Source organism: Phalacrocorax carbo, chromosome 3 (genome assembly GCF_963921805.1).
Source record: "Phalacrocorax carbo chromosome 3, bPhaCar2.1, whole genome shotgun sequence".
NCBI lineage: Eukaryota > Metazoa > Chordata > Aves > Suliformes > Phalacrocoracidae > Phalacrocorax > Phalacrocorax carbo.
Genome location: NC_087515.1, coordinates 6979581 through 6995742, shown reverse-complemented (window position 1 = coordinate 6995742; position 16162 = coordinate 6979581). Strand labels below are relative to the sequence as shown.

At 39.9% G+C, this 16162-nt stretch overlaps 1 protein-coding gene across 1 annotated transcript in view; it reads left to right on the top strand.

Annotated features, from left to right (window-relative positions):
- NID1 (nidogen 1) overlaps positions 1 to 16162 on the top strand; it is a 57840-nt gene that overhangs the window by 28438 nt on the left and 13240 nt on the right. The window contains exons 13-19 of the mRNA XM_064445745.1: positions 1908 to 2132; positions 2781 to 2953; positions 4967 to 5093; positions 9986 to 10157; positions 12168 to 12325; positions 13719 to 13842; positions 14997 to 15109. Coding sequence (XP_064301815.1) covers positions 1908 to 2132; positions 2781 to 2953; positions 4967 to 5093; positions 9986 to 10157; positions 12168 to 12325; positions 13719 to 13842; positions 14997 to 15109 — 1092 coding nt within the window. The remainder of the gene's footprint in view (positions 1 to 1907; positions 2133 to 2780; positions 2954 to 4966; positions 5094 to 9985; positions 10158 to 12167; positions 12326 to 13718; positions 13843 to 14996; positions 15110 to 16162) is intronic.

Below are 16162 nucleotides of genomic sequence, written 5' to 3'. Positions count from 1 at the left end.
GCACTGCTTTGTATAATTCATATTTGCTAACTCATTTTTGTAAAGTTGATCTAGTCTATTAATTAATAAAATTGTAAGTTCTTGGATATTCTCTAATTCTGGGAGTTTCAGATGGGAAGGGAAAATGACCAGCTTCTACATTCGTTTTTATATCCCACTGAGGCGGAGCTAATAGCATGTCTCAAAGATGACATGAATGCAATGAAGATCTTGTTCTGCAATGAACGAAAGCAGGGTGGGTCTGTTTACCAATACTCTGTATTCCCCCTGCTTTCTCTTGTGAGAAGTGCATATAATTACAGCTTTTTTTAAAAATGTGGCAAAAATAGCTGGTTACTGGAATAATTTCTTTTAACTGCATAGTGCATCGAATACATGCAAACAAAATTTGTGATAGGTAATGGAGGCTTTCCTTCAGGGTCTGGTTTTGTAGGTTGATTCAAGGCTCTCCACCACCCACATTAAAGCTGATGCCAAATATTTCAGTTGTTTAGAGTGAGTTGTTCTCCAGACATTTATGTTTCTCTAATTGTGTCCAGGTGCATGAAACTTGTCCAAAGCTTTTGCTTGCATAACTGGTTTAAATAATAATAAAAACTACCCTTCTCTTTTGTATTTGTGTGATTTACACCACAGTAGTCTATGGGCCATGGGATTAGCTTCTGGCTGGGCTGGGCTGGGCTGGGTCTAGTCTGAGCCATACGTAGCTGATGCTGTCCACCAAGCACTGTAAAGTCAAGGAAGGAATAAATGGATGTGTAATGTTCTAGCCTCTTCAGCAGGCAGTTTGTGGTAAGTATTTCTAGCTGTCTGTGGAAATCATTGACAGAAAAAGATACTCCCCGTAATTATAGCTCTTTCTCTCCCGATGCATGCTCCCTTCAGGGGTCTCAAGTGTAAGGTAAAACTAAGCCAGATTTCTTTGTGTAGAAAAGGAAGATGATCACTTTTTTTGTATTCTTATAATTTAATTATGTTGTTTGTCATCTGGAAGGATATATTGATCCATTTGCTATTGCATGACAGATAATACCATAAGATGATGTGTATTTTAGTCCAGACTGTTTTGCAAAATTGAAACCAAAAGAACGAAATCCTTCAATCTCCTGATAATCTGGAAAGTTAGTCTTTCCTCTGTAATCTTTACGGTAACACCTATGCATGCGGTGTAGCCATTGTGCATCATATGTTTCTCTGTGTATGTAGTAGTATTCCTGTTTTCTGTATAGCCTTACATATGCTCTTTACCAGGAACTGGACAACCTGTCCCTGCAATTTCTTTCTTAGGTCCAAAAATATCAAATGAGTGCTCAGACTTTATAACCGCACTCCAAAAACCTAATAAGCGTCAAAGCAATGAGTTGTTTCACTTCCTAAGTTCTGCAGACAGCTCAGTATCTGCCTCATGCTGTGGTTTTCTCTCATGGCTCTGAAGGGAAACTCGACTTTTAGCATTGCACAAAAACCTTCATCCACTGTATGGCCTCGATAATTAGTCACATTTTAAAGCCCATGGGTAATAGCCAAATAAGTAGACATGGGGTTCACAAGTTGGACAGAATGTTCTTGCTAATGTGCCTCAAGGAGAAAGACAATGTTTTCCAGCTTCTCTTTATGACCCTTCAATGCAGGACGCTGCAGGAGGGCTGTTTGTTCTGTTTTAAACTAGACAGTGAAAGATAAAATGACGTAAGTTTAAGGCAAATGCCTCATGTTTACATAGGGCAGACTGTTCCTGAAGGTGCACTGAAGGCATATGCCTTCAAGGTTTGTAACAGTGCTGTGTTCCTCCAGCAGAAAGAATACTTGTGTTGTAAGTGGTCAGCATACATTAACTGTTAATGGAACATAGTTACTAGTTAAAACAGAAATATTCACTGGTCCATTTTTGTTTTTTTTCCTCACAGAAGTTGAAAAGACCAAATGCCAGCGTGAACGAGAAGTAGCTCTTGGAAGTGGAGGCACTTTCTTCCCAAGGGCCATAAGAGTTGGTCACTTCATTCCCCAGTGTGATGAGCATGGGAATTACCTACCCACTCAGTGCCATTCTAGCAGTGGATATTGTTGGTGTGTGGATAGGGACGGAAACGAGATTGATGGCACTAGAAGCGGCCCAGGAGTTCGACCACCATGTAAGTGGCTGAAGCACTTGTTTCTTGTGGGTGTCTCCCCATCCAAGTGCACTGTCTCCCAAATGTAGGGCTTAGTCCCTGAGATACAGCACTGACTTCGAGCAATGCAGTTCTTTGCCGTCCCAGTGATGATATGCCTCATGCTGCAGCCCTTCAGTAACTCCAACATATACTTTTCCTTCAGCCAGGGGGTCTGAACAACTGTGGTGAGCCTCTGAATAAGATAATTTTCTAACTTCTCCCCTCCATTGAAACTGTGAGGGGCCTCTATAGTTTCTGCCTTCTAGGAGCTGTGGCAAATCTGAACATGTGGTAACTGACTGTTGCCTCAGGAAATGAAGGATGTCCCTTCCTTACATCTTCCTCACCTCAGCTGCAAAATAAGATAGGCTTTTCTAAACATTTGAAGGAAAGAGCAGTTACAGACCTGAACATGAAACGACCTATTATGTCAATTGCTCCTTCTCTGTCAGCGAAGGGGAAAAAATTGGAAGCTTTCTGCATCTGATTATCATTATTAGTGTCTGCTTATAGGGCTGTTTCCTTCTAGAGAAGTCTGGCTGTAATTGTGTCTCTGCAAATAACAAGAGCCTTGTTATGCTCTACAGGCTAATTTTTTCCCCATCTGTTTCCTTCTCTCTTAAAAAGGTCTGAGCACAGCTGCTCCTCCTGTTGTTATCGGGCCCTCTGTCCGACCAGACACAGTACCTCTGCCACCAGGAACACACTTGCTTTTTGCCCAAAGTGGTAAAATTGAGCATGTTCCACTAGAGGGAAACAAAATGAAGAAAAATGGTACAAAAGCACTCTTGCATATTCCAGTAAGTAACTTACTATACTAAGTCCATGTGTTTTAGAAGACTTGCAACAAAGATGAAAGTGAGAGCGTTTGTCTATGTAATTTGATAATTTAAGTTCCAAACTCAATTTTTACTCTCAATTAAGATTTCAGTATCCCATCACTTTGTCACTGAAAATTTTGACTAGTCAAAAAGCCTAAAACCAAGCTATAGAAAATAATAATTTGCCTTTAAAGAATAGCTTAATCTAATATTTGTGATCTAACATGCCTCCAACAGCTCATCATAGAAACACTTCTGCACTCACATTTCCATTGGCTTTCTGACTCTGGTGTAAAAGTCTAGGGGACCTATAAGAGCAGTATGTGGAGAGGCCCTTTTCTTCTCTCTTATTCCCTCAGTTTTTTCCTAAATCTTAATCTCTTCCTGTTTTTCAGTCAATTCTCTGCACTTCTTGGCTACAGATATATATATAGACTTTTCTTTTCCTTCTTCTTTTTCTTTGCTTGCTTCTCCATGTGCAGGCCCAGTGGGTGGTAAATCTTTTTCCCACACTTCTCTCTACTGTTCTGAGAATCTTTTTTTTCCTTGAAAATGAATCTCTGATGCTGAGGACATATCTTTTCCATCACCTGTGACACATGCCAATTCTTCTCACTTCCAGTTTCATCAAATTCATTTGTTTTGCCCAAAGCCTTGGATTTCTGTTTTCATTCCAGTATTACTGTACTTATAATAGATAGCAATACCAGGTAGCATGCTGGCCTTTTTTTTTTACATTACTGTGAATATTTAGTAGACCAAATACTGACTAAAATACACAGATTCAGTTCAGTAAATAGTACCACAAATTGTGCTGTGATGTAAGGGCAAAATCTAGCTTTTGTCTCTTGTCTAAAGTGCTGCTGCAATAATGTAAAATAAAGTAAAATACTGTGTGCAAAATGGAGTAGTTAGGCTGATATAGAGACATGATGCTGAATCCTTGACAGCTAGTCTAATTATTTACTTGATCTAGCTTAAATGAATTAATTAGAAGTATCTTCAGGAAAGAGCTTCCAAGAGGTAAGATGCAACTCTTCATTAAAACTTTAAATGAAAATGAAATTTGCAGTCTCTGCTAACAGTGTTGTCTCTGTTTATGTAGTCCCAGTGTTGTGTATTTGTGAAGTGACAGTGTTTAGCAGTGTAGAGGTGTTCAGATTGTTTTGTAACCTACAGCATTAATATACGCTGATGAATAAGCGCACTTGTTTTAATGCATGGGTTTGGACCACCTTTCTAAGAAGTTACAAGTTACAGAAGTAGTAAAGGTGGCAGACCTGGGAACCCATGTGTAATTATTGTTTTACTGTGAGTGTCTCTTTCATTTGCCTGGAGGAAAGTGTTTCAGCTCTAAATTAAAACTCAGACTCTAGTTCTATCTTCTTCTGCCTGAAGAATAGCATGTATACGTTCCTTGTCCCTGAGCATATTCTTTCCAGCAGAATGATTTATGGATTATTTGTTTGAGCTATTGTTTATTTAAAAATCTTACTTTTCTAGAACTTTCTTGAGTCATATGATGCTACGTAGGTTGCACTGCTGGAATGCAGCCATCATGCATGGATTGATGAATTTGCAGAATACAAGTCAGATTTGATAGAATTAATTATTCCTCCTTGAAGGGAAAGAATGAGAGGAAAAAAAGCACGTGAGGAATAACACAGTAAAATAACAGCATGAACTTTCTTTAAATGGATATGCAGGTGAAGTTGTAGAAGCAAGACCAGATGTTCAGTACTAATATCTACAGTGCATTTTTTAAATAAGATAACTGTAAATAGTGTCTGCCAGTTAAAGGGGACTTATAACTGAAAGTATTCTTCTAAACTATTCTACAGAGACTGGCACCCAATCATTTTCTCTGCCTGTCTTCCCCATCTCCCAAGAATTTTGTTTTTTCAGGCTTGAGACTTAGATCCATAAGCTAGGGCTGCCGGCAAATAATTGTTGTTTAACGTAAGCTGATGTAATTTCCTTGTTGACCAACAGGACAAAGTCATCATTGGAGTTGCTTATGATTGCACGGACAAGATGGTTTATTGGACAGACATCAGCGGTCCTTCAATCAGCAGGGCTAGCCTGCATGGTGGGGAGCCAACAACCATCATCAAAACAGGTGACAGCACAAACTTCTTGCTACTCCCGAGGAACAGCATTAGAGACTTGAATGTAGTGATATATACTTCCCAGGTGTTGCCTGAGCTATAACATTACAAGTCGTGTTATTTGGATAAAGAATAACCAAAAAGTCTGGATAATGTAAAATGAAAAAAGATCTGTTCCCTGTGCAATAGCCCTTCGCTGCCTTTCCAAGCTAAGATAGGCAAGAAATCGGTTCTTTTTAAATAAACTAAGTTTCAAGCCAGAATTGGGAGCAGCACGTCAGTGAGATGTTTCTGCCTTACTTGCAGTTGCAGGATAGTGTATCTGTCTAACCATCAAATGTCTTATGACACTGTGTAATTGAAGGCTGAGGGATTTGAAATCAAGCTGCTGTGGTGGTTTTAAAGCCTATCTCACTAATGGGTCCATGGTTCAGAGCCTCACAGTCTGGGCTTCGGACAGTGTCTCAGCTCCTCACAGAAATGTTTAGAGGATTTCTGTACCCAATTACAGTCCTAGGCTGTGCTTATAGTCTTGCTGGGTTTAACAAAGCAAAAAAACCCCCAAAACCTCCTTTGGATGCTTTGTCACTTCTGGGGAGGAATCCTGAGGTAGGCTTGAGGCCTTTACTGCTCTTTAGCTGTGATGGCATCCTTAGGGCTGCCACTGTAGTGGGACAGCACAGCCGGTGCTCTCAGGGCTCAGGTAATGACATCCCAGATTTTTAAAGTGCAATCAAGACCTCACTTTCCTGTGTTGAGGATCAACTGTGCTATGTTGTGCCCAGCCTGGCAGCCTTTATGTAGCCCACCTCCTTTATAGTCACATCTTGTCAACCATACTGATCAGAAAGGGTGGTCCAGCATCCTTCCTGAAAAGGTCCCATGTCCCTGGTCATGAGGAATGGAACATATAGCTAGGCTAAGCTCAGACTACTGTAGATAGGTGTTATTCATGCTTATGATGATGCAATGGCTACAAGATGTAAATATACGAAGAAGGAAGGTTATCATTAAAACCTACGTTATGCGCTGGGATAGACCCATCATTGTTCAATGTATTTATGATCTGAAAAGGGGGTGATGGGTTGTCAGTTTGCTGTTGAACAGGTATTGAACACAATCAAAACTAAAGCTGACTAAGGATTGCATTTATGTTCATGTGGTTCACGGTTCTGTGGGTGTCATTCTTTGATTTTTGTTCTGCCAAGCAAGGCAGGTAATCCACTGGTTAGCTGAGGTTTGGTTATGTGTAGTCCTTTTCTCTCCTGTTCTCTGCCTCTCAGCTGCCTGCCCTGCTGAGAAGGGACTGGTGAGCAGGGAGATTGAAGAAGAAAACCCCTGCTCTCTGTTCCTGGGCTTGGGGCCAAACAGCTGAAAGGTGGTTAGAAACTGTTTCAGCTGTGACTTTTCATGTCTCCCACTCAAGTTGTAAAAGAAAAGTGAGTAAATCCACCTTGCTTGGGTTTAGACCTTGGATTTGCTCAAGGAGGCTGTTGTGGGGTTAGTGCTCTTACCGTTTATGTCCTGTTCTTATGCTCTTTCCCTGAAGACTGCTGTTCACTGCAGTCCATGTTCATTTTCATTACAAGGGTAGGTGTAAGCCCATGCATGTTAAATATGAAAACCTTTTTTAAATGAAAGGGTTAAGGGAAAGGACAGGGTTGGAGAACAGAGTCAATGTGGGGCATGAAAAAAACAACCACCAAAATAGCTGGAGGCACTTTTTGAACACTAGTGTCCTCAGGATCCTAGAACACCTGTGAAGTCAAGCTACTTGAGGAGGACAGACTTGCTTTGGATCTTTTGCAGCTATTGTCACAAAAATTTAGGAAATTATTTCAGCAAAATGATCCACCAGTTTCAAAACTCTACAGTAAACTTGATTTAGTTTTCTTTGGATATGTTGAGTATTTCTGCTGGGAGTTTGTGTTTCGGAATAGGCAGTTTGCTGGGACCCTCTTCAGGCTCTTAGGGGCAGTGGAGAGATGGGAGTGGCTTGGATCCTACCATTGTCCTGGGAAGGGAAAAGGGAGAGATTAAGGCCAACCCTAACCATTCCAGCAATTATGGAGCTTTGTATTTCTGTACACTTTGATGGCTGAGATATTTGTAAGACTTCCTTTTCATCCTGACATTTAATCTGAAAGGGTCTCTAACGTGTAGTGCAAGTATGTGCCTGTACATCTACAAATTCTGTGGGAAAAGGATTTCTGATTTCCACTATTAAAGTGCTTTCTCAGATTTTGCACTTTAGAAAATGAGGGAAATTACTATTGCTAAAAATTTTATATGGATATGAATTAGTCTAATGAGAGCGTGTGTGCACACATTAAAGATCTTGCAGTGTATAAAATATTTTTAAAATATTTGTGAAGGCTTTCTACTAAATTTTATTATTTTAGGTAATTTAAAATGCTTTAATGCCACATGGAAGCCTCATGGTTTTTATCTGCTACAAAAAACATTGTACATGTGAAGACATCTCATGATTTCTGTTGTTCTGTTGTTTGCATAGGAGGTGAATGCCATTCCTGAAGAGATGTTGAGCGATGTTGCACTCTCTTTATGTTAATTGGCCCTTCAATAAGAAGTCAAAACAAAATAAGGTTGAACATTCAGTGTTTGAATGGGTGTCTTCTATGCTGGCCAAAACTGAAACTTTAAAATTTCAGGAAATAGGAAAATGCCTCTCTCTCAGAAGACTAATGAGAAATCCTTGTTTTGCATTTCCTTCCGTGAGCTGCAGCTGCTTTCTTCAGTTCACATGTATTTTTGTGGAATGCACTTTTTTGTTTGTTTGATAAAGCTCTTGTGATCCAAGTTGGGTTGCTCTGCAGAAACATGTTTTGTTGTGGAGCCCCATCCAGCTCTCATCTATCCCTGCAGCTGTATAGCCTGTGGAGGCTTTCTGAGCTCTGCAGCTGTGGATGCAGGTCGGGAAGGAGAGCTTTCCCCTTTGTTGTAGGTGCTTGAGTCATATCAGCTGTACATGTCTGTACAAGCCTTTCCCCAAGGACAGAGCCTATGACTGTATCAGGCCTGATGACAATATAGCGGGAATGCATTTTTTCCTCTGGAGAGACTGGTGATACACGAAGCCTACATATTCCCTTACCCCTGCATGGGGGATAGTTTTTTTCTGACTTGTTGTCAACCAGACAGGAAAGACATTTATTTTAGACTTCTTTAAGTCTCCTGGCATATAGCTGAAGGGAGGAAACTGGTCAGGGAATAGGTGCTGCTGGGAATCAGTGGCAGCAGATCTTTTGCCTGCTGCCTTCTTTTTCCTAAAAGAGGCTGGGAGCTCCTCCACCACCATTTAGTCAATGATATTCTGATCCCAGAGACTCCCTGGGAATTGTCGCCACCATTACCTCAGAATGAGGCCACCTTCAGCAGCTTCTGCCATTAGCAAGAAAAGTAGGAACATCTGAGGGTCTGAAGTATATGTGAGGTGGTTTCTTGCAGATGGCAGGTTTAGTTCCCCAGAGGCACTTGGAGAAATAGAATTAGTAATGTGACATGAGTATGACTAAGTTAAAGTATGCCCAAGTGCCCCTGGGAGGAGTGAAGAGGTAACGGATTCACATGTACTTTCTTGGTCCCCCGCTGTGTATGAGCTGAGTCAGAAGTGGTGAGATACATCTTATTTGTTCTTTTCTGCCTCTTCAGAAAAAAACATACATCCAAAATGCCATGTGTCCAGGCTAACTGCAGTATGTGTAATCCACCCACGTGAAAGAGCAGAGGCTGTTTAGGCTGTTGTGCCACTGTTACAGCAAAGTCACAGTAGCAAATTTTAGGCAGCTCTAGCCAATGCTCTGGACCAAATGCCTTTTCTCCAGAAAGGCTGTTTGTGTCACATATTGTTTGTTTTAATGGCTATCAGTGAATAAACTTGAGAATTAATAGAAGACTTAATGGGCCACATTCTGTCATTCTTGGACATTCACGTGATGTGTGGATCTGCATTTGAAAGGTGGTTTTTTTTCAACATCTGGCTGATATGAAGGGTCACTTCACATCTTTTTGGGAGTGACCACATGCAATTATTTCTGTTTCTTTTGGAACTGAAATTGGGCTGAAATTGATTTGTACCCATCTTTGGCTTCATTACACCCCACAGAGCCTGCCTGCTCTTTTTCAATGGATGTATGAACCTTGAAAAGTATAGAGCTGTTTTTCACAGTGGCTGAATTAAACCTTGGAGTGATATATATTTGTTCTGCATCCTTCATCAGAGTTAGAAATTACTAAGGCTAAAGCAGTAAGGTCATTATCTCCTATTTCCTGTTGCTTTTGGAACAACTAACTGTCCAAGAAAAACTGTGCACATACAGTACTAAAACATGTTCCAAGAAGGACTGCTTTGCAAAAACAAAGAACTGGATCTAAATTCTATCAGTTAGCTAATATAATTATCTCTAGTGCTTTGGAGTTTGATCCTTAAGTATTGCGTTGGCTAAATTTAGCATAAATCCAGTTTTCAGAGGGGTGCTGCATTAGCCAGTACCAGAAAAGGGGGAATATTAGGATTATAAAACCCATTCTACATCTGGCCTGCTAAGGAGGGTAGAATAAGATTCTGATAATCTCTACTGTTTATTTCTCTATCAACTGTTTTTCCATGTCCACCCACAAGGCAAGTTTATGTGCAGATTTGGGATGTGTGTTGAGTTGGTTCCTAAATTTATCATTCCATGTATTTGTGAAAGTTCAGTGTATTTACACTTCATAAGCCAAAATGCCTATTCCTCTTCCAACTGACATGAAGTAGTTTTTGTTGGGCCACAGCCAGAAAACTGAAAGAAAACTTAGTTAAGAGTTGAGAATGCTTATGAGGCTGACATTTTGTATTGGGAATAAATATGTCTAGGCATATTTTTCCTCTGTTCTCTTGCAGACTTGGGAAGCCCTGAAGGGATAGCTGTAGATCATCTAGGTCGCAACATCTTCTGGACTGACTCTCAACTGGATAGAATAGAAGTGGCTAGGCTGGATGGGCGCCAGCGTCGCATCCTTTTTGACACTGGCCTGGTGAACCCCAGAGCAATTGTTGCAGATCCTGTGAGAGGGTACGGATATGTTCTCAAGATATATTTACAAAGCTTGATTTTTATTTATGTATTTAACATGAGCATATACTCTGTGTCCATGTTTTTAGGCTGTCTGTAGACAATAACAGGACTATCTTTTAATAAAACAACTAAAAGACAAAAACAGAACAACCTAGTTGTGTCCTGTGTCTGAGTGGTACACTGGAAATAAAACTTCCAAAATGCCCGCTAGGTAATACCTTGCTACTTTGTTGAGAGGTTTGTCAAATACTTGTTTGTACCTTGCTTTGAGTAGATTGTTTGCAGGATGACAAGCATTGCACTTACCTAAAAAAATTTCTTTGCAAGATTACTGGACTAAAATACTTGATTAAGCTATTTGATATTTTCATTTCCATCGTGACAGCCTTTCTTCCTGTACAGTGTTCCTTCTTTGAAAGCATGGTGTCGCTTTTGTTACCATTTTCACTTCAGTCATTCAGATGCCTGAGAAGGTCCTTCTAGGCTTGTATTTGAAGATGCAGATAACGACATATTTCAAAAACTGAGCCTGTAAGCTGCAGTCACAGAAATAGCCAAGCAGAATGTCAGAAGGAAAGTGTAAATGTTTTCAAGTTATGGTTCCAGCCTGCAAAACCAGAAGTATATACATACTTTTATGTGTCTTTGATTTGTTGACATTTTTTGTGCCTGAATATTGGAAGAAGTGCAGGGAAAATTAAAACTACTACAGAGCCCAGGTAGTGCTGCATGTCTGTTCATTAACGTCTGAACTTGCCTGCTATGGTCCTGGCACAACTTTCTGTAGCATGGCTGTTGCTGAGAAGAGACATTTCAGTCAAAATACTCAGAAGCACAGATGCAAAGTGTCTTTCATTTCAGTCCTCAATTGCTGGGAAGCTCTACTAAATGATTGCTTAACTGATACAATAGGCATCTGAAATGCACTTAGGTGAGAATTCATTTATGAACAAAACTACTATATGCTCAGGGAAAATTTTTTGGAAGATATATCCTCATTCCAGATGTTTGCAAATGAAGTTTCTAGTGAGAAAAGAATGCATGTGATCCATGAAAATTTGAGTGCTTAAAAAACTAAATTAAAAAGTAATGGTATTAGCTTCTCTCATTCCTTTATTTTACGTTAAACTTTTACATAATAGTCACATAATAGCAGGATGAAAACATCTGTGGATGTACCTCAATTGACAGCATAATAAGGAAAAAACAAACGCACTTCATGGTGTGAGACACGGGGAGAGGCATAAGTGTAATCAGACTGAAGGAAAGACCTCTTCTGTGCAGAACGCCACTGACGGAGTAGGGCTCTGGGTTCAGGTCAAGCAGCACAGACTTCTCTCTCCCAGTAGATTTCATGTGTGTGTTTGTGTGAGGGTTAAGGAATAAACAACAAAAGTGCTTGCATTGAGGGGCCATGTAGATTCTCAGCCACAGAAAGTGCATTCTGGGAAAAAACCACCACTAACAAGTAGCCACTCATAATAAAGCACCAGTGAATTAATGGCCCTCTTTGGGGTTGTCCCTGACTACAAACTAACCTGAATGACTCCATTATATGTTGCTTACTTGGTGCACTGAAGAGAAAAATGTAATTTTGAACAAGTCCCATAAATGTATGCCAAATGCTGCTGCTGCTTAGCCTGAGCAGACATGATGGGTGGTGGGGAGGAGAACTGTAGACGTAGTTTTTGAATGGTCCTCAGAACTGTTGAAATAGAGGTCTTTTTCCCTGGCATCTTGCACATAACCTAAACAGTGCAGGGAAAGCATTTCTTCTCAAGTGTGTGCTTGCTCTTTTTCGTTTTTAATGGAAGTATAACATTTGCTACATCTTTACTATACTTTTGTTACTTCTATATCCAAATGCAATGTGGTCCTTCTTACTTATTTAAATGACTTCGGGTGTGTGCGTGTTAGTTTTGTGTCCTTAGCATCTTCCTTATTTACAACAGTCTTTTGAGATCAGTCACTGCCTTAATTCTTGCCTTTTTTTTTTTTCCTCTTAAGAAACTTGTACTGGACTGACTGGAACAGAGAAGCCCCTAAAATTGAAACTTCATACATGGATGGGACAAACAGAAGAATACTTGTTAAAGATGATCTTGGGTTACCAAATGGGCTGACATTTGATCCTTATTCCTCAATGCTGTGCTGGGTAGATGCAGGTAAAGAGGTGCTAAAATCTGTTTTCATAACAGTAGTAGAATAAGTATGTTCAAGTCTGAAATGATGCACAGCCAACTAATGTTTATAGCTCTTCGGGCTGCATCTTAGTCTTCATATGTTTCTTTTTGGCTTCAATAATCTCTTGCTCCATTTTTTGTTACTACCACTGTAGCATTCACATGAGACTGTGGCACAAGCTGAAAGATTTCAATTCTGATCAGAAAACTTTTTGGAATGCAACAGGTTTATATCTGTGTGTCTGGTATGTGGCTATTTTTCTAGGTAGTGCTTAGGCCTTTGTAGAAGAAGTTGTGAGTTTAAGACCAGAGGAAAAACACTGATTCATCTAATCTGGCCCTACAGAATTTCATCCTTTCACTATTGTTCTAAGCCCTGTAACCTCTCTTTAGGCAAAGCCTGGCTTATATTTGACTGAAGCAAGCCTTGAAAAAGCAATTCACACTAGATTTAAGGATCAAGAGATGAAGGTTCTGCCACCGATCCATTGTTAGTTTTGTGCCATTGTCTTACCAGTAAAAAAAAGGGTGCATTTAATTCTCATTTGAAGTTTTCTTTTTCCTCATCCTGCTGTCTTTCTCACTGTAGACTCTGCCAGAGACATCCTGTGGAGGTGCTTTTACACTTCAAGTCACCTTTCAAGTTTTTGATAAACTAAAAAGATTGAGCTCTCTTTCACTGTTAGGCACTTTCTCCAACTTTCAAATATATCTCCTTGTGCTCTTTATTTTCTTTTTCTCTCTTCCTCTCTTGTTCTCACATTTGTCTCTTTTCCTTTTCCCCTAATTTTGGAACCCACTACTTAAGAGAAACCTACAGGTGTTTACATTCACTAGCAGTGTTCCTGATTATGTGTGGTAGCTTTACTGGTAGACCTTTTTACACCCTATTTGCATCAACAAGTTAGATGTTGTTTCTGTAGTCTTACCTTCATGGCCCAACCCAGCAAGCGTTTTGGGAGCATGGTCACCAAACTAACCTTGCAAAAACGCCTTCTGGAGGAGGTGGAACTGGTTAGTGGTTGAAGTATTCCTCCAGAATGGAGGAGACCTTCTGTCAGCTTGCAGCCCAGCCGAGGAGGCTGGTATCTGTACCAGGAGTCTCAGCTGGTAAGCAATGGCCATGGTTGCACTGGACATATGTGTTCCTCTAAGTTAGGTGGTGCGCTGATCAGCATTAGCACCTAAGTACTTTCCCATCCAATCTTTAGCACACGCAGAGATATGACATGGGGAGAGCTTTGGCTAAACAGCATACTCAGAGACTTCCAGGAAGTTTTACTCTGTTCATGCTTACATGCTTATGCTTGTCCTTCGTCCCTCATGAGAGCTCTCTTGCTCTGGTTCAAAGGTTTCATTGTTTCATTACACCCAGGTACGAAGAGGCTGGAATGCATGAACCCTAATCAGCTCGGGCGACGAAAGATTGTTGAAGGAATTCAGTATCCTTTTAGTGTTACAAGCTACGGGACGAATTTATACTACACAGACTGGAGAAGGTATGTTGTCTCCTAAAGAAATTATGGAGTGCTTTAATCTGTTCTCCTCCCTGGTAGGAACTGAAGTATATACTGCATTTCTCATGCCTGACCTCTCACAGATTCCTGTTTTTTGCTTTCCTGGCAATAGCTGATGCAGGACGAAGTGGATCTGTAGAGTTGACCTGTTGATGTTGCCAGTTAACTGAGCTTTCGTTTTCAGCACAGTGATTTGTCCTCTAAGAAAATGATTTTAACACTGAACATTTTTGGGAAAGGAGTGGGAGCTAACATGTTTTCCTGATGGCTGTACTTGCTGTGCTGTAGAGGGTGGAAATTAGTCACTTGAGGCCTTCTATGCCCTGTATTATCTGAATTTTTCAACCACAAATAAGAAAAAAACCCAATTTTTTGCTGTCTTGATGATGCTTTCATTGTTGCAAATTATCTAAAACATTGATGTATGATCAAGACTTTAGAGTTTACTATATTTTCTGGAAAAAAATCCAGTCCATGCATTTTTAAATATTTATTTTTGCTTGAGGCAAATGGTTGTGTGGGCTCAATGTGTGAACTCTTACACAAATGACTCCATCAATTGAAGCAGGAAGAGCTATTGATGTATGTAAGGATTTCCAAGCTAGAACCTAACAGCTGGGAAATGCTGTTCCAGAATAGGCTTCTATAAACGGGAAACAATGTGTTACAGGTCCGTCAATTGGCTGCCCTTTTAGGAAGAAATGATTGCTTATGACTAGCTGTGTTCTTTCTGGATATCATACATTACTTTACACAAAATACAACATTGTCCATAATCATTACGCATAACAGCTGCAATGTCAGCTATACCACAGAAAATGTCAAAGGGGCAGAATATGGAGAATGTGTCAAAACTACTAACAGATGCATTCCTGAAGAGGGATGTTGTCCTGTGATGGAAGTACCTTCAAAATTAGTAAGGTGGCTCCCTGTTAAACTTTTTAGCTGCCTAGAGTGAGGGTTATTGCATGTTTGGGTTGCCCAGGAAAGATGAGGTCTTGGAGGATTTTGCGTCTGGCATCACTTGCTAATTGTAAAAAAAGAAGCACTTCAAATTTCTTCCCTTGTTTTGTTTTGTTTTCACCTGTACTTCCACTTTTGTCTCACTTCTGTATGTTCTTTTCTGCATACGACAGGGATGCTGTTGTAGCAGTGGATCGCACAATTTCAATAGAAAAGGATAACTTCCAGCCTCAGAAGCGCTCTCGTCTCTATGGAATCACTACAGCCTTTGCTCAGTGCCCAGGAGGTAAATAAGATGATCCTCAAGTTTTTACAGCTGTGCGACACCTTAGCATATAAATGAATTTAGCAGCTCCCATTGACAGGCTGCCAGGTGGTCTAGGTAGTTCGTGAAGAACTGGTTATTGCTTAGATTTCCATTTACTGATAAATTAACAGCCACCTAAATTTTTTTTTTCATAAAAGCAGTTGTTGTGGTTCCCAGATGAAACCAGAGTAGGGAGGGAAGAAGGGGCCTGTTCTATCCTTTATGAAAGGAGAAATATGTGAGCAAGATGAGCATCTGACATGGCAAAAGCTGCTATATTGTCATTGTCTAAATTGAACGCTATATTCATGGCTAGGGTCTTACTTAAGTTTAAACTGCAGAAATATCATGATCTTCCAGATGTCCTTAATGAGATCCAGTGTTTTTAAAAAGGAAATGTTCAGAAAACAGCAGGTGGTAGAGTGGGTGGGCTAGTCTTTCTGCTCTGTTGAACATGAAGTTTTTCAGATACATTATTGAAAAGGGCCTTGTGAAGCTTAGAAGAGAGGAAGTTATACCCTTGAAATAACAAATTGTTCTTTGGGAAGCAATATCACTGTTCAGTTATGTTGTTCTTAGCAAATCACAGATAAGGAGAAGAGTTCACTTTTTATTATTACAGTGGGGCAGGAATTACAGGAGTTGTAGTGGTTTTGCTTTAGGCCTAAAAAACCTGTAAGATAGTTTCTTTTTAAATTATTCAATATGTATAGTAAAAAAACCCACAATTTAATTTAATTGAAAGCTTGGTTCAGAGCTTAAAAAATGCATATAAATGTCTTGATTAAGAATTCAGTTACATTGTTATTATTAGTTAATTCACAGTTCCATTGTGGTAGGCAGTGTAAAACAAAACAACATTGTGTGCTCTGAGTAAATGCTTATGTTTAGAACATTCAGAACCTTGGTATCATTTCTTTCTCATCGTATGTCTATGTCAAGTGTTTTTATTGGATGGATGCCTTTCCCCTCAGATCAACTGCTTCTGGTGCTGTATTCTCTTTCATTTTACCCTTCAACATTAATGTGCTC